The sequence below is a fragment of the Nerophis ophidion genome, linkage group LG05 (assembly GCF_033978795.1).
Source record: "Nerophis ophidion isolate RoL-2023_Sa linkage group LG05, RoL_Noph_v1.0, whole genome shotgun sequence".
Lineage (NCBI taxonomy): Eukaryota > Metazoa > Chordata > Actinopteri > Syngnathiformes > Syngnathidae > Nerophis > Nerophis ophidion.
In genome coordinates, this window is record NC_084615.1 from 51,258,557 (window position 1) to 51,276,814 (window position 18,258).

The window sequence follows — 18,258 nt, forward strand, 5'->3', positions numbered from 1 at the left end:
GCTCCGCACGTGTGACGTCACAGCAATGTGCAGCGATTGAAGGGCGCGTCCTCGTTTTCTGGCGACGCATCCCTCCGTGCGTGCGTGTGCGCGCGTGCGTATTTTGCAGCAGGTTGCTGGAAAGCTTTCGTCACCCCGGAAATAACGCTCCCTTCACAACAAAAGCCTGGATATTTGCAGTGTAGCGTGGTCGTGAAGCAGTTTCATGTGCTCGTTTTGACTTCTTGTTTACTTTTGTCAGGTAGCTTCGTAGGTTAGTTGCTGGATTAGTTGCTGGATTGGTTGCTAGAAGGACGGACTGCGTCCATCACCCTGACATACTAACAACGTTTTCGTTTGAGCGTTTGTTTTGAAAGCGAAGGCTTTTGACTTCCTGTGTGTGGCTAACGCACTGCCAATTGATGCAGCGGGTGTTGTCTAGTGAATCAGGAGCAGACAGATGCATCAGCATCTTCATCGTTTTCATCGTTCTCGACCCCTCCCCCCCTTCCTCATTCTCCGCCCACACGTTGCGCACACTTTCAGCACGGTTGGAATTTGACGAGAAGCTTCAGCTGCGTCCGTTGGTTTCGAGGTGAGAGGCGAATGTGTTCGCGCGCTCACTCGTGTGTGTGGGGGGGGGTGGGGTGTTGTCACCTGACGCGAGCTTGGTGTGATAAGCGGGTGGGGCTCAGTTGAGGTGGGCTGAAACGTGCCAACAATGACGTCAGAGAGGTGAAGGGCGTCTTGTGATGTTCGCTCACTTCCCAGAATGCTGTGGGCCGCGCCCCACCTGCGGGCCTGACAAAATGAGCGTGACGTCATGGTTCCTGGTGAGCAGCTCCGGCACTCGCCATCGTCTCCCCAAGGAGATGATCTTTGTGGGCCGGGAGGACTGCGAACTGATGCTGCAGGTGAGTCAGGTGACCCGATGACTTCCTGTGTGTATACCTGATGTGTCTTTGTTGTGGCAGTCTCGCAGCGTGGACAAGCAGCATGCTGTCATCAACTACAACGCCACAACTGACGAGCACCTGGTCAAGGATTTGGGCAGCTTGAACGGGGTGAGTCATGGGATGTCGTGACGGCCTAGAAAACCGTTTCTATAGGTTGTTTGTTTTCATGCAGACGTTCGTTAACGACCTGAGGATTCCCGACCAGACGTACATGACGCTCAAAGTCTCCGACATCATCCGCTTTGGATACGATATCCTTCACATGCTTTTGCCACCTGTGCAGACTCACCATCATGTGGTTTCCTTAATGGTGTGCACATTCTCACGTCTACCTGCTGGAGAGAAGTCAACACAAGGTCCCTGAAGAGGCTCTCAAGGTCAGTTGGAGGCGTGGCCAAATCCTGGTTAGCAAAAAAAAACACGTAAAGTACCAATGGTTGTCGCACACACGCTAGGTGTGGTGAGATTATCCTCTGCATTTGACCCATCACCCCCTGGGAGGTGAGGGGAGCAGTGAGCAGCAATAATTTTTGGTGATTTAACCCTTAATTCCAACCCTTGATGCTGAGTGCCAAGCAGGGGTGTAATGGGTCCCATTTTTATAGTCTTTGGTATGACTCAGCCGGGGTTTGAACTCACGACCTACCAATCACAGGGCGGACACTCGAACCACTAGGCCACTGATGGTGTATCAGTTTTCACAACTTTCTGTCATTTAGACTCAAATAAATATAGGACACATGTGGCAGTGCACTTTAATAAATGCATTTCAATAAGTGCACTTCAGTAAGTACTCGTTGATAACTACATTTCAAAAAGTGCACTTCAATATGAACACTTCAATAAGTACACGTCGATAAGTGAACTTTGTTTGATCATGCCAGCAATCGCCAATCAAGTTGTTTCCACCATGTTACCAATGCTCCTGTGTTTGCAGCATGAGAAGTACAGCAGCCAGCTGCAGATGAGTCTGAAGAGGGCGGAGCTAGAGGACAGCGCCATGATGGAGAAGAACCAGAGTATCAAGAGTCAGACGCAGGGTACGCAACATGCTGACAAGATGAAGCGTAACTTTCTGTTTGACAAACGTTACCTCCTCATATGCCACAGAGGCTCCACCCCCACGGCCCACGCCGCTCTACGGGCAGCCATCCTGGTGGGGAGAAGAAGATTCTGTTAATACGTCCGACAGCAGACATGAACCTCATGCAGGTAAAGTCTTACAACCTTCCAAAAAGTTTGAAGCCTTTTGAAATCCAAACTTTATTTCCGCTCAGAGTCGCAGAAAGAAGTTTCCTCCGTGGATCACGATTTTTCCGGAAGTCTCTCCGATCCGCAGAGCAAGAGCATCCTCCCGTCGTATCATCGTGAGGCCAACTACTTTGAGATCCCCACCAAGGACTTGCAACCTCACAAGAGCGTGGAAGCGGAGCTACAAGAAATCCCCACCAAGGACACGGACACGCCCCTTGCTCCTCCCTCCAGCGAGACGCCGCCTGTGGTGCAGAGCCACGCCTCCTTCACCATCGAGTTTGACGACTGCAGTCCCGGTAAGATCAAGATCAAAGACCACGTGACTAAGTTCTCCTCCCGCCAGAGGAAGACTTCGCCCGCCGCCAAAACAGGAAGCACAACCCCCGCAGATGTGATGTCATCAGAAAGCAAAGTGGCAGATTGGCTGGTGCAAAGCGACGTCAGCATGATGAGACGGCGGCCGACCTGCGACGACGTCTACAGCACCAAGAGTGACCTCGCCATCAACGTCAAGATGCTCAAAGGTCAGAGGTGACGTCATGAATAAAGTCAGCAGTTTCTTCCACTAATGCTAACGCTAATGTCGTTGAACAGGTCATCACCATGACGACGGAACCCAAAGTGACTCGGAGGACCCGCTTCTTAACGGACAGAAGAGCAAGTCCCAGCACACGATCCAACCTGAGGCGTCCCATGTGACACCTGAGCGGCCGCTGTGCCACAGCACGCCTCCACCGGGATCCCACGCCACAGACCCTCCAAAGCAGGAGCCCCCTGAGCACCTCAGCCAACAGGCTTTCATCATCGAGTTCTTTGACGACAACCCGCGTAAGAAGCGCTCACAGTCTTTCACTCACAATCCCGCCCACACAGACTCTTACTCCGCCCTGAAGGCTAAGCTGGAGCGTCGCAAAGGTGGCGAGAGGCCGGCGTCCGTGCATGGCCACGTGCCCCCTACCCAGCAGGTCACGGTGCCCCTAAAAAGTCAAGCCTATGGAGGACCCCAGAGATCGAGCTCTCTGCGGAGAGAAAAGGCAGAGACGGAGTCAGCTTCATCCAGCGCCACCTCTCGTTCTACGTCCGCCATCTTTGTTCGGCCCTTCGGCAGCATTGGAAAGAAGTCAAAGTTTGCTCAGGAGTTTGCCGTGGAACTGTTGAAGGACTCTTGTCAGCAAGACTCCTACCTTACTGGGGCCAGCATGTCACCTCCACCCATGTCAGCACCCCCGGTGATGGTGTCACCTCCTGTTGCTGCTTCACCAAAAGAAGCCTCAGCGCCGCCCACAGTGGTCAAGACTGCTCAGCCTACGGCGTTCACGAAAGCCCCCCTCGCCTCAGACGGCCTCAGCAGGGTCACCCCTCCTTCTGCAGGTTTCGTTCTGCCACCCCAGGGTGTTCCAGGAGGAGACCCTAAAGGGTGTCAGAGGTTGTTGAGGAACGAGGAAGACGACAGCGTGAGCGAGGCTGGCACCTACACCATTGACACTGACGTCCAGGACCAGGAGGTGGAAGAAGCTCGCAACATGATCGACCAGGTGAGCTCATTGGAGCGTTTTGAGTCTTCACGGCTGACGCGAATGTTAAACCTTTTGTTCCGACAGGTGTTCGGTGTCCTCGACTCTCCAGAGTATGCTGAGCTGCTCCCAGGAACAGTGAGACCTGTGATCGATGAAGACCAGGAGGAGCATGCTAACATTGCTAACCGTGCTAGCGCAGCAGAAATGTTGCATGACTTCACCGCAACATGTCTTCCACAGGTAACCAACACGAGTCCTTCATGTTGTCCACGTGTCTTCATCACTAGCCTTGCTTCAGCTTCCACCTGCAGGTCTGGAAGGACCAAAGTGGGTTTCCTGTTGGGCCAGTCTGGCAGACGGCTTTGTCCAGCCTGGTTCCACACCCCCTCCAAGGCAGCATCAAGAAGGTGCTTTTGTTTGTTCTTGTTTGTGGTTTTCAATATTAGCTAAATGATGCCTACACAAATCAAAACCACAAAAGAAATATCGATTCGTGAATAGCACATGTATTTAGTTGTGTTGCCATTGTTGCGCTTTGGTACAATAGTTTGCATTCATCGTTTATCTAATGTGATGAAAGCAAAGTTGGCTAGTCGCTGATGACATAATTCACATTATCATCATAATAACTAAAAAGATGACACAAAGATCACCCAAATAAGACATGAAGATGGCACAAAGATGACACGAACATGACACAAAGATGATACAAGTATGACATAGAGATAACACAAGAAATGACACAAGTATGTCAAAATGACACAAATATGACACGACGATGACATGAAGATGGCTTGATGATGACACAAAGATGTTTTGATGATGGCATGAAGATGACTTGATGACACAAAAATGACTTGATGACATGAAGATGACTTGATGATGACACAAATATGACATGAAAATGAGATGAAAATGACACAAATATTAAAGGAAAATGGCTTGATGATGACACAAAGATGACACTAAGATGACACTCGATGACGAAGATTGCTTGTTGATGACAAAACATGACATGAAGATGACACAAATGACATGAATATGACACGAAGATGATTTGATGACACAAATAGGACAGGAAGATGACACAAAGATGGCTTGATGATGACGTGACGATGACTTGATGATGACACAAATACGAGATGAAAATGACACAAATATGAAAGGAAGATGGCTTGATGATGACACAATGATGACACGAAGATTGCTTGTTGATGACTAAACATGACATGAAGATGACACAAATGACATGAATATGACACGAAGATGATTTGATGACACAAATAGGACAGGAAGATGACACAAAGATGGCTTGATGATGACGTGACGATGACTTGATGATGACACAAATACGAGATGAAAATGACACAAATATGAAAGGAAGATGGCTTGATGATGACACAATGATGACCCGAAGATGACATTTGATGACAAAGATTGCTTGTTGATGACAAAACATGACATGAAGATGACATAAAGATGACTTGATGATGGCACGAAGATGACATGAAGATGACACAAAGATGGCTTGATGATGACATGAAGATGACTTGATAAAGACACGACGATAATTTGATGATGATATGAAGATGACTTGATGATGACACAAATATGACATGAAAATGAGATGAAAATGACACGAATATGAAAGGAAAATTGCTTTATGATGACTTTGAAGATGGCATTTAGATGACACTTGATTCGTCACTTGATGACACTTCACACTCGGTTCGCTGCCGAGTGTGAAGCGACCGGAATGAGAATCAGCACCTCCAAGTCCGAGTCCATGGTTCTCGCCCGGAAAAGGGTGGAGTGCCATCTCCGGGTTGGGGAGGAGACCCTGCCCCAAGTGGAGGAGTTCAAGTACCTAGGAGTCTTGTTCACGAGTGAGGGAAGAGTGGATCGTGAGATCGACAGGCGGATCGGTGCGGCGTCTTCAGTAATGCGGACGTTGTACCGATCCTTTGTGGTGAAGAAGGAGCTGAGCCGGAAGGCAAAGCTCTCAATTTACCGGTCGATCTACGTTCCCATCATTAAGATGACACTTGATGACAAAGATTGCTTGTTGATGACAAAACATGACATGAAGATGACACACATATGACATGAAGATGACATGAAGACAGCTTGATGATGACACAAAGATGACTTGATGATGATATAAATATGACATGAAAATGAGATGAAGATGAGATGAAAATGACACAAATATGAAAGGAAGATGACTTGATTGAAACAAAAAGATGCCTTGAGGCTGACGCAAATATGACATGAAGATGACACAAATATGACATGAAAATGACACAAATATGACATGAAAATGACTTGATGACACGAAGATGAGACGAAGATGACATGAAGATCGCATGAAGGTGACAAAGATGACATGAATAAAATGAAGATGGCTTGATGATGACATGAAGATTGCTTGATGATGACACAAACATGACATGAAGATGACACAAACATGACATGAAGATGACACAAACATGACATGAAGATGACACAAATATGACATAAAAATGACACAAATATGACATGAAGATGACTTGATGATGACACGAAGATGAGACGAAGATGACATGAAGATCGCAGGAAGGTGACAAAAATGACATGAAGATGACACAAATACATAATACTTTTATTTTCACTGAATGTTGTGGTAAAGTTGCAGCAATTTGGCATAGAAAATAGTAAAGTGGGACTGGAAATATGACACACAAACACTGCCTTTTCAGAACAAAACACTATTTAATAAACCATCCATCCATTCATTTTCTACCGCTTATTCCCTTTGGGGTCGTGTGTTACTTAAATGTTAAAAGCACACAAGATAGAAACAAAGACAAATGCAAGCAAGTCTAATTTTTTTGTCCTTCAGTTGGGTTTTTTGCTGATGTTGTTGAATTTATCAAGTATATCAATCTTCATGCTCACATGTACGCAGTTTCACCTTCAGAACTTGTTGATGTTGTCAGTCCTACTGTGTGGCAGCCGTGCTGCACTTTACATGCTGGCGGTCAATAGCGGAGCACGCCTTAAACAAGCAACACTACTCAATGCGGAGCAGCCTCTATGCAACACAACACCAGGCCAAGCAAACGCGCCTTGCGGAATTTGGGACTTCTTACTTATACCACAGCAAAGCAAAAGAAATACTGTGCTGCCAAAATCATGCCATTAGCAACTAGTCAACGTCTTTGCTGCGTTAAAAGTCTGTCAAATCGCTACGTACCTCAGTTCAGTGAGGAAAATTACACAAAACATAAAACTACTTCACTTTTCTCTTCAATCATATTTATTTTTTTAATTAAACACAAATTATTTTGAGTTAAGTATAAGAGTACAGCAGTAACATGTAGTAAAGTTTACTATGGTTGAAGTACAGCCTTAATAGTTTGTAGTCTTGTTTTCCATCTTTTCTGAACAGGCCACTTTTGTTTACGTATTTCACCAAGAAGATCAAGTCTTCCTAAACAGGAGACTTAAACCACAAAAAAAGACTCAGACTTCTCCTTGGCACTATCACTAGCCATGACTTTTATGTCCATTGAAAGGTGAAGCTGAATGTTCACTTAAGAGAAAATACACATATTGCTGATATTTGTAGACAATGTTTGAAAGTGAAAGTTGTGTATTTGACATCCTCGCAGACTTCCTCATCGTCAGCCAGCAAGCAGAAGGTTGCAGCTTCGAGATCCTGGAGGCCTCTGAGTCCAACCGCGGCTCTCGGGCGAGAAGACGACTGCCTCAGGTTCCCCTTGAAAAGTTGGATGGTGCCACCCCCAGCCTGTCTCTTCGACCCGAATCTAACCGAGATGACAAAGGTGTGGATAGAGCTCCTTATGGGAACGTGTCCCAGTTCTTGTCTGTCCAGGATGAAGTGGATCCTGACAGACTGAGTGATGCCAGTCGCTCAGAGGACACTCCCCTTTCAAGGCAAACCAAAGACCATCCAGCTGCATTCAATTCTTGCATAAGTTCAGAGAAATCGCCCTCATCCGCAAAGTCCACCATCTTCTACATTGGTTCTGGAGACAATCCAACCAAACCGGACCCAGTCCGACGCCTAGCACAGTTTGAGAAGGCTCCTCCTGACTCTCACGTGAAAACTCCACCAACCACCGTCGTGATCCGACACCTTAGCAGCCTTGAAGGCCAAAGGAGGACCATTAAAGCAAACAGTTCTGCACCAAACCTCCAAAGCCAGGACAAAGACTGTGTCCCCACAAAAGACACAGCCTTTGCACGTCAGGAGAGTTTTACCAAAGACGGGCCAACTAACAATGTTTGTGTGAAGAAACTGCCGCACATTTCTAGTCACCCATCCATCAGAGACCTGGAACAGAGGAAGGCCATGGACACAGAGTCTTTTCTTCAGGACACAACATCTCCTGGATCTGTGCAGAGCTCCAAGAGCCACGGGGAAGATTCGCTATCTGGCGAGTCCGATGTGGACACGGCCAGCACTGTCAGCCAGCTGAGTAGCAAAAACGCCTCTGATGGTTCAGCTTTGAAAAAAGGTTCCAGGCGCAATGACCAAAAAGAGAAGGTGTTCTCCGGCCAGGAAAAAGGACGAAAGCTGTCAGCTCGTGAGAGACTTTCAGAGAAAAGGCGAAACCAAACATCCGCTAGCGCAACAAGCAAGGCAGAAGCCGCCAAACTCTTGCAGACGCGCCGCAGTACCAAAAACCGCTGCTCTGCGGGTCAATCTGAGCAGGAAATCCAAACATCTCGTCGGAATAAAATGGTAGTCTCCCCCTCACAAAAAGAGGACACTTTAAAGATGTCCAAAGCAACGAATATGCAGATTCTGATACGCTCAAACAGCCTGTCAACACCGCGTCCCACTCGAGCGTCCATGTTGCGTCGAGCACGCTTGGGAGATGCCTCGGACAACGAAGGTGCGGAGACGGACAGGGCCTCTCAAAGTTCAGACCATGTTGCTGCTACACCAAAAATGTCCCAAGAGGTGAAGAAACTGTCCAGGTTGGACATTCTAGCGCTTCCAAGGAAGAGGACAGGTTCTTTTACGACCCCCAGTGACAATGAGACTTCCTCCACGGGCAGGTCTGGTTTCTCCTCTCGCAGCACAGACGCAACTTTTAACAGCAGGAAGTCTTCAGCGGGCAAAGTGGGACTTCCAGGGAGGAACACATCCACCCGTTCAAGCGGAACCAAGTTCTCCAACAGCGGTAAGTCACATTTGCTGACTAAAGTCTAGGGCTGGGCGATTATATGATTATGATCGATGCTCAGGATTAATTTGAATTCGATAATAGTGATCAGCTGAACATGGCGGAAATGTATGTTAGAAGATACTGCAGTAGTAAACAAAAATTTAATTTAAAAACTCCACAATCTGGGTCACTGCTTGCTGTTTGCCAAACCACTGGTGAAAAGCACTGATGTATACAAGTAATCAAAGAATACAAAAAATAATTTATCATTTGAATATTAATTTGAAATAAAAGTTTAATAGTAGTATCAGTACACCACTGATACTTTGTCAAAGGCAGAATTAAGTTTGTGATGAAAAACAAAAGAACTTTGAGAGGGAAAAAAAGTTGTTATCTTTACCCCCACAAAACGTACCAAAATAGAAGCGAAACTGTAGCCCTAAAACCAGGTATGGACTATAGCTTGGTTTACCTGTATTGTTGCACCTCTAGCAAGCACAATCTTCGATATGAACAAAACAACAGTTGTCAGCTGTTAGCATATATTATTTATCTTGATCAATGTCAAGCAATGTCTGTTACAAGATACTGCAGTAGTAAGCAGTAAGGATGCAATGGTACTCGGTGTAATACTGCATGGGACAATCCACCTTTATTAAAACATAAAAAATTGTGACATTAATCGAGATCTTGTTATGGTACAGGGGGGAAAAAGGAGACGGCACAGATGCAGGGACGTTGTTTTAAGTCTATTTATTAAGTATAATATTATGAAGTGTGATCTTAATCCAAAGATGTGTATGGTGTGACTATGTGTAGCGATTAACTGAGTGTTACCAGGAGTGTTGAGCAAGAGGCGGAAGTCAAAGGGGGCAAGGCGAGCTTGGCGATCCAGAGACAGGCAGGAGGTCAGGGGAAAGAGCGAGGCGTCAAAAGACTGTGTCCAGGCGGGAGGTCGAGATCCAAAAAGGGGAAGTCGGGGAATCAGAAGGGAATACGGGGAGACGAGACACACAGCTCGTAATCAGGGAATGGAGGAATGCTGCTGGAGCGACACGGGAACATGAGACAAATGAACACGGGCGAGGAGAAAACACAAAGAAAGAGAGAAAGAGCATTGAGCTAGGTAAGTCTGCTTACTGTACGGAAACAGGTCGCTACATTCTGGCCCGGAACGCAGGTTTGCTCCGGCCTAAGAAGCCCGGCGTTTCATCAGCTTCAGGTGTGCAGATTGCTGATTGATTGCAACTGTGCACCGGCGCTGCTGCTGCAGGAGTGGCGCGCGCTTGAAGGTGCGCTCAGCGCAGCACACAGATGAATGACAAATCTGACTATATGAAAAAACTAATCAGAATTTTTTTTTTTTGCCATATTACCCAGCCTTACTAAAGTATACTCAAAAAGAGAAATGGGCAAGAAAACAAATTCCACCGTGGCACCAATAACAACGCAAGTATTGATAATCAGATGGAAAAAAGAAGAAATGATCACTGCTTCATTTAATTGCTAAATGAATGCTGACTCTGCAGTCTGCAAATGGCGCTTAATGGTGATATCGCACATTACTTAGGTCTTGTGAGTAATGTAGTATTAGGGATATTGTACAAGTAACATATTCAATCAATCAATCAATGTTTATTTATATAGCCCCAAATCACAAATGTCTCAAAGGACTGCACAAATCATTACGACTACAACATCCTCGGAAGAACCCACAAAAGGGCAAGGAAAACTCACACCCAGTGGGCAGGGAGAATTCACATCCAGTGGGACGCCAGTGACAATGCTGACTATGAGAAACCTTGGAGAGGACCTCAGATGTGGGCAACCCCCCCCCTCTAGGGGACCGAAAGCAATGGATGTCTAGCGGGTCTAACATGATACTGTGAAAGTTCAATCCATAGTGGCTCCAAGACAGCAGTGAGAGTCCCGTCCACAGGAAACCATCTCAAGCGGATCAGCAGCGTAGAGATGTCCCCAACCGATACAGGCGAGCGGTCCATCCTGGGTCCCGACGAGCGGTCTATCCTGGGTCTCGACTCTGGACAGTCAGTACTTCATCCATGGTCATCGGACCGGACCCCCTCCACAAGGGAGGGGGGGACATAGGAGAAAGAAAAGAAGCGGCAGATCAACTGGTCTAAAAAGGAGGTCTATTTAAAGGCTAGAGTATACAGATGAGTTTTAAGATGAGACTTAAATGCTTCTACTGAGGTAGCATCTCGAACTGTTACCGGGAGGGCATTCCAGAGTACTGGAGCCCGAACGGAAAACGCTCTGTAGCCCGCAGACTTTTTTTGAGCTCTAGGAATCACTAATAAGCCGGAGTCTTTTGAACGCAGATTTCTTGCCGGGACATACGGTACAATACAATCGGCAAGATAGGCTGGAGCTAGACCGTGTAGTATTTTATACGTAAGTAGTAAAACCTTAAAGTCACATCTTAAGTGCACAGGAAGCCAGTGCAGGTGAGCCAGTACAGGCGTAATATGATCAAACGTTCTTGTTCTTGTCAAAAGTCTAGCAGCCGCATTTTGTACCAACTGTAATCTTTTAATGCTAAACATGGGGAGACCCGAAAATAATACGTTACAGTAATCGAGACGAGACGTAACAAACGCATGGATAATGATCTCGGCGTCTTTAGTGGACAAAATGGAGCGAATTTTAGCGATATTACGGAGATGAAAGAAGGCCGTTTTAGTAACGCTTTTAATGTGTGACTCAAAGGAGAGAGTTGGGTCGAAGATAATACCCAGATTTTTTACAGAGTCACCTTGTTTTATTATTTGGTTGTCAAATGTTAAAGTTGTATTATTAAATAGAGGTCGGTGTCTAGCAGGACCGATAATCAGCATTTCCGTTTTTTTGGCATTAAGTTGCAAAAAGTTAGCGGACATCCATTGTTTAATTTCATTAAGACACGCTTCCAACTGACTACAGTCCGGCGTGTTGGTCAGCTTTAGGGGCATGTAAAGTTGGGTGTCATCAGCATAACAGTGAAAGCTAATACCGTATTTGCGTATGATGTCACCTAGCGGCAGCATGTAGATGCTGAAGAGTACAGGGCCAAGGACCGAACCCTGGGGAACTCCACACGTTACCTTAACATAGTCCGAGGTCACACTGTTATAGGAGACGCACTGCATCCTATCAGTAAGATAAGAGTTAAACCATGACAGGGCTGAGTCTGACATACCAATTCGTATTTTGATACGCTCTAATAAAATATTATGATCGACGGTATCGAAAGCAGCGCTAAGATCGAGGAGCAGCAACATAGATGACGCATCAGAGTCCATCGTTAGCAATAGATCATTAGTCAATTTTGCGAGGGCTGTCTCAGTCGAGTGATTTGCCCTGAAACCGGATTGAAAGGTTTCACATAGATTGTTAAACGCTAAGTGCTCAATTAGCTGCTCTGCAACAATTTTTTCGAGGATTTTCGAAATAAATATTGTGAGTATTGTGGTAGGAGTAGTAGTAGTGATATTGTATTAGTAATACTGTATCTTGTTTGTAATGTAGTATTAGGGATCTTGTACAAGTAACATATTGTGAGTATTGTAGTAGGAGTAGTAGTAGTGATATTGTATTAGTAATACTGTATATTGTATGTAATGTAGTATTAGGGATCTTGTACAAGTAACATATTGTGAGTATTGTAGTAGGAGTAGTAGTAGTGATATTGTATTAGTAATACTGTATATTGTATGTAATGTAGTATTAGGGATATTGTACAAGTAACATATTGTGAGTATTGTAGTAGGAGTAGTAGTAGTGATATTGTATTAGTAATACTGTATATTGTATGTAATGTAGTATTAGGGATATTGTACAAGTAATATATCGTAAGTAATGTAGTAGGAGTGATATTGAACAAGTATTAGGTAGTAAGTAATGTAATTGTATTGTAGTGATAAAAGTACTTTTCAAAACTTTAACGCGCCAAAAGCATCCATCAAAACACTGCTAGGGTAGCCAGCAGTCACAACAAATAACAACTCAACACTTTCTCATTATGCATCAATGACCACCATTACAGCGAGTGACGTTGCATCCATGAACTCCCGTTATTATTAGCATCAATATTACAAGAGTCGTTTTTTGCAGGGTGTTTCTGTCTGTGTAGCTACTATAATTAAAACAATTTATTGTAGAAGTTATTACTTATTTTTTTATGTTTTACTTTCTTCTTTTGTTTTTGCGGTTAATTGGAAAGGGACCTGACCGCGATATAATGATTTCCGCGAAGTAGGATTATTGCTTTTAATAAATCAAATATTTTCATAGGTAGAACATAAAAACCTTCTGAATATGTTTTTTCACATTACTAAAGGACTCCAAGCATGAAATAAAAGTCATGTTAATACTCCTTTCACCCAATATAGTAGATATAGTATTACAGTACTTAAACTAAACTGTTCTAATCTAAAATAGTTTAGTCTAAAATATAGTCTAAGATAGTCCAGACTAAACTAGTCTAGTCTAAGATAGTGTGGTCTAAAACAGTTTACACTAAGCTAGACTAGTCTAAGATAGTATAGGAGAAGATACTTTAAAGTTAAAGTACCAATGATTGTCACAAACACACTAGGTGTGGTGAAATGTGTCCTCTGCCTTTGACCCATCCCCTTGATCACCCCCTGGGAGGTAAGGGATGCAGTGGGCAGCAACGGTGCCGCGCCCGGGAATCATTTTTGGTGATTTAACCGCCAATTCCAACCCTTGATGCTGAGTGGCCAGTAGGGAGGTAATGGCTCCCATTTTTTTATTAGTGTAGACTAGAATAGAGGGTCACTACTGCATCTGTAAGATCATCCCCTAAAAACGTTAAAGTTTGTTAGAATATTTTTCAGGTGGCCATCACAACTTCTCCTCATCGTCCGATGAAGACTTCAAAAGCAGCACCACTTCTCTGAAAGTTAAACGTTCCTCGCAGACCAGCATCAGGACCGCTGTGAGTCGTTCCAAGTCGGTCTCCTTGGAGACGGAGGAGGACCCGTACCAGAAGTGGTCCACACACAGTGCGGAGATCGCCAAGTACGCCAAGACGGCCGCCATCAGTCATTGCACTAGAAGGACTGACATGTTTCCTTGTCCAGGCTGAGTCACGACCTAGCCAAGGACTTGGCCTTCTTGGCCAAAGAGATCCACGACGTCGCTGGAGATGAAGAAACGAGTGGCGCCGCCGGCGACGTATTTACCGCCACACCTGAACCACAGTCTGACGCATCAGCTGTTTCAGCAAGAGAGGAGGTGAAGAAAAATCATATAATCTCCTCCAATATTTTTACATTTTTTTTGTTTGCTTTTCACATAATTCAAATCTTATCTACTTCAAGAAGGTTCCAGCGAGTTCTGCTTCCCGCATAGAACTGGACACTATCAGGAACCAGGTCACTATATTCATTGATATTGATCATTTACTGATCACTGATTGATTGATTCAAATTGTTTACTGATCACTGATTGATATTGATTGTTTACTTGTGACTGATTGATTGATAGTGATTATTTACTGATCACTGTTTGATACTGTTTTTTGGATAACTGATTGATATCTACTGTTTACTTGTTACTAAATGATTCGATATTGTTTATTTGATACTGATTGATTAATAGTGATTATTTACTGGTCACTGTATTTTTAATTTTCCTGAAGGAACTCTCCTGAAGGAATCAATAAAGTACTATCTATCTATCTATCTATCTATCTATCTATCTATCTATCTATCTATCCATCCATCTATCTATCTATCTGTTTGATATTCATTGGTTTTTGGATAACTGATTGACTGATATTGTTTACCTTTTACTAATTGATTGATATTATTTGATACTGATTGATTTATTATCATTATTTACTGGTCACTGTTTGATATTGATCGTTTTTTGAATAAGTGATTGATTGATATTGATTGTTTACTTGTTAGTTATTGATGGATATATTTTCTTAATACTGATTGATATTGATTATTTACAGATCATTGTTTGATATTGATTGTTTATTTGGATAACAGATTGATTGATATTGATTGTTTACTGGTCACTGATTGATTGATATTGATTATTTATTGGTCCCTGATTGATATTGTTTACTGGTTACTGATTGATTATTTATTGACCTCTCTTTGAAATTGATTGTTTACTTGGATAATTGATTGATTGATATTGATTGTTTACTCGGATAACTAGTTGATATTGATTGTTTACTGGTTACTGATTGATTGATATTGATTGTTTACTCGGATAACTAGTTGATATTGATTGTTTACTGGTCACTGCTTGGTTGATATTGATTTCAATAACTGAAATAGAGTTACATATATCTAAGTAAGAGTGTTTTTGATTGGTTGGCTCAATGTGGGCGAAGTTAATCAGCTTATCAATAATTTTCAGGCCACACAAGATTTCATTCCGCTGTCACAACTGTCACATGTGTCAAAAGTGTCACATGATATCTACGACAACACACAACACCTCGCCGCCAAAATCAGGTGAGAAGTTTCTTCTGCCTGCAGCGAAGGCAATCATTGGTCCATTTCTGTGTCTTTTCTTTGTGTGTTTTTGTTTGTCTCTCTCTGATTGTTTATCTTTGTGTGTGTGTATGTGTGTGTTTGTGCACCTGTTTGTCGTGTTGTGTTTGTATGTTTGTGTTTGTTTGTCTTTCTTTGTGTGTATGTGTGTGTATTTGAATGTGTGCATGTTTTGTTTGACTTTCTTGGTGTGTGTGTGTGTTTTTTCTTTGTCTTTCTTTGTGTATATATGTTTTTTTCTTTGTATGTGTTTGTGTACTTGTCATTGAAATGTTCGCTGTGTATTGTCATTAAAAGTGTGTACTTGTCAATAAAGTAGTCAGTGTGCATCTTTTAGGGCAGTGTTCCACAACAAAGCGGACATTTGGGATAAGATTGACGCTGATGAGGAACTTCCGGTCCTGAACACGTCTAATCAGGTTGTTTCACACGTTGCTTGATGAGGTCAGGTAGGTCATGTGACCTGACTGGTCTGCTGTCATGTTGCAGGAGATCTGCTCCATTGTGACGGAGCTGCAAAGAGTTCAACGGCAGCTGGAAGGTGAGTAGAATCAAAATTAAGAAAAGTTGAGATTGTTTTCTAGAATTTAAGATTAGATTAGTTTATTTCAAAGGGATCGATGCATTTTCATTAAAACACATGACTATACATGGTTAAAAAAGCCAGAATTAGCAAGACAACTATTTTTATCTGTGGTCCCCTGGTCATGATGTAAAAGGGCAGTACAATTACAATTGAAAAGAAAAAAACAAAAGAAAGAGAGAGAAAATGAGCACACAATACATATACAATATGATTAAAAAAATAAAATACAATATCACAACATTACATTTATCTCAGCATCAAAACAGGCTTATCTTTTAGTGCTGGCAGCTGTAGGCGTTGATAAGCCACATTTTCAATGTTTTTGTGAAAGTCTTGTAAGTTGTGACCAGTTGTGATCAGGTACTGAGTTCCACACATTTGCGCTCCTTATTGACCAGGCCAACTTACTGAAAGTGCTTCTGCGCAGAGGAATATAACAATCACCTCTGACAGAGCCTCGAGTGACACGCTCACGGCTGTTTCTTTGGCTGATGAACTCTGCCAGAGGATCTGGAGCCAATTCATGCAGTGATTTATGGGTCAGTTTTAAGTTTGCAAATGTGTGAAGACTGTCCCAGTTTAAAATACTACATTTTTTCTAGAATGGCACAGTGATGATAGTGTCTAGGTTTTTAAAAAAATCCACAACCTTAATTGCTTGTTTGTAAAATCTTTCAAATGTTTTTTTTAACTCTGACCAGCTGGTGAGGCAATAGTTGAAGTGGCTGAATATCATCGAATGGAAATAGAATTGTGCAGCTTCAGTTGACATTTAATTTCAAATTGCACGAAAATTTGCAAGATCAAACTTAATAATTGTACACAATTTGCCAATATGGGCTTTACCTACTCAGTGGCCTGGTGGTTAGAGTGTCTGCACTGAGATCGGTAGGTTGTGAGTTCAAACTCCGGCTGAGTCATACCAAAGACTCTAACAAAATGTGACCCATTGCCTCCCTGCTTGGCATTCAGCATCAAGGGTTGGAATTGGGGGTTAAATCACCATAAATGATTCCCGGGCGTGGCACCGCTTCTGCCCACTGCTCCCCTCACTTCCCAGGGGGTGATCAAGGGGATGGGTCAAATGCAGAGGACAAATTTCACCACACTTTGTGTGTGTGTGACAATCATTGGTACTTTAACTTTAACTTAACTTAAAGGAAAGTTCTGAATCTATTATTAACCCAAGATATTTATATTTGCTGACAATCTTTTCCCCATTAATATGTATGATTCTTGTCACCTGTTTGCAGTTATCAACGAGGTTGTGGATCCTTCTAGAAGTCTTCAGTCTCTCAGTCAAAGTCCACGGAGAGCCAAGGACAACAGAGATGGCAGCAAACAAAATGGCGTATCGCACAAACCAACTCGCCACGTGTAGTGAGGAACCGACGTTGCTAATTGTGCACATGCTCGTTGAAAATAGAGGAAATACGCTAATTAGGTGTTAGAAAACCAACACAGGCTTTGATGTCTTTGGGGCGGAGCTAAACATAACGTATGCTGATGACATTTGGGCTTTTATTGTGAAGGTACCGCGTGAGCAAGTTGTACTGTAGTCATGTGACGTTATGTTTATGATGAATGTTTGCGATGAAGACGGTGCCTCGTCTTCGTCTCGTGGCTGATAGGATACGTTTTGGGGTGATCGTCGAAATGGCAGCCGTTCATATTTAGGGATTATGTTTGAAATCATCTTCATCTCATGGTTGCTGTGACCACAAGAAGCCTTGTGACTTACTGCTGGACGACTTGAATGCTGTTACATTAGAATGAAATATGAATATGGATAATATGAATGTTCAATGAATAAAAAAAAATCACATGTTGCATTAAAACCATCTTTTATGTCACCACAAACACGTGCAGAAGGGAGCACCATTGCAGCAAGTCTGTTGTCAAAACATCTTTATTCCTTTTAGCCACTTGTTCAGTAAAATGACAATGAAGAAACAGATGAACAATATCAAGTGGAAGAAGTGAACAAAGAAAGAAGTGAAGGAGGGAATAAGTGTACAAGGTTAGAAGTGATCCAGGAAAGAAGGGAACAAAGTTAGAAGTAAACAAGGAAAGGAGTGGATGAGAGATGTGAACTAGGAAAAATGTGTACAGGCAAATAAGTGAACAAGAAGAGAATTGAAGGAGGAAAGGAGGGAACAAAGAAGTAGACAAGGAGGAAACAAGTAAACATGAGAAGTGAAGGAGGAAAGAAAAAAAGGTGAGAAGTAATTGGGAAAGATGTGAAGA

General features: G+C 43.3%; 1 protein-coding gene across 3 annotated transcripts; it reads left to right on the top strand.

The window, feature by feature from the left end:
• The first annotated feature begins 107 nt into the window (after positions 1-107).
• Positions 108-17,849, top strand: cep170bb (centrosomal protein 170Bb). Of its 3 annotated transcripts, XM_061901411.1 has the most exons (19): positions 108-574; positions 751-893; positions 954-1,043; positions 1,108-1,186; positions 1,254-1,312; positions 1,873-1,975; positions 2,046-2,147; positions 2,213-2,713; positions 2,784-3,724; positions 3,791-3,946; positions 4,005-4,113; positions 7,360-8,901; positions 13,746-13,929; positions 13,992-14,145; positions 14,232-14,285; positions 15,289-15,386; positions 15,763-15,844; positions 15,915-15,966; positions 17,265-17,849. In XM_061901411.1, the coding sequence occupies exons 2-19, from the start codon at positions 789-791 to the stop codon at positions 17,390-17,392; spliced, it is 4,539 nt and encodes a 1,512-aa protein (XP_061757395.1). In that variant the 5' UTR covers positions 108-574; positions 751-788; the 3' UTR covers positions 17,393-17,849. The 3 variants fall into 3 exon arrangements, with proteins under 3 accessions (XP_061757395.1, XP_061757394.1, XP_061757393.1); XM_061901410.1 differs by lacking the exon at positions 108-574 and having other exon boundaries at positions 624-893; positions 14,235-14,285; XM_061901409.1 differs by lacking the exon at positions 108-574 and having other exon boundaries at positions 626-893.
• Positions 17,850-18,258: the final 409 nt, after the last annotated feature.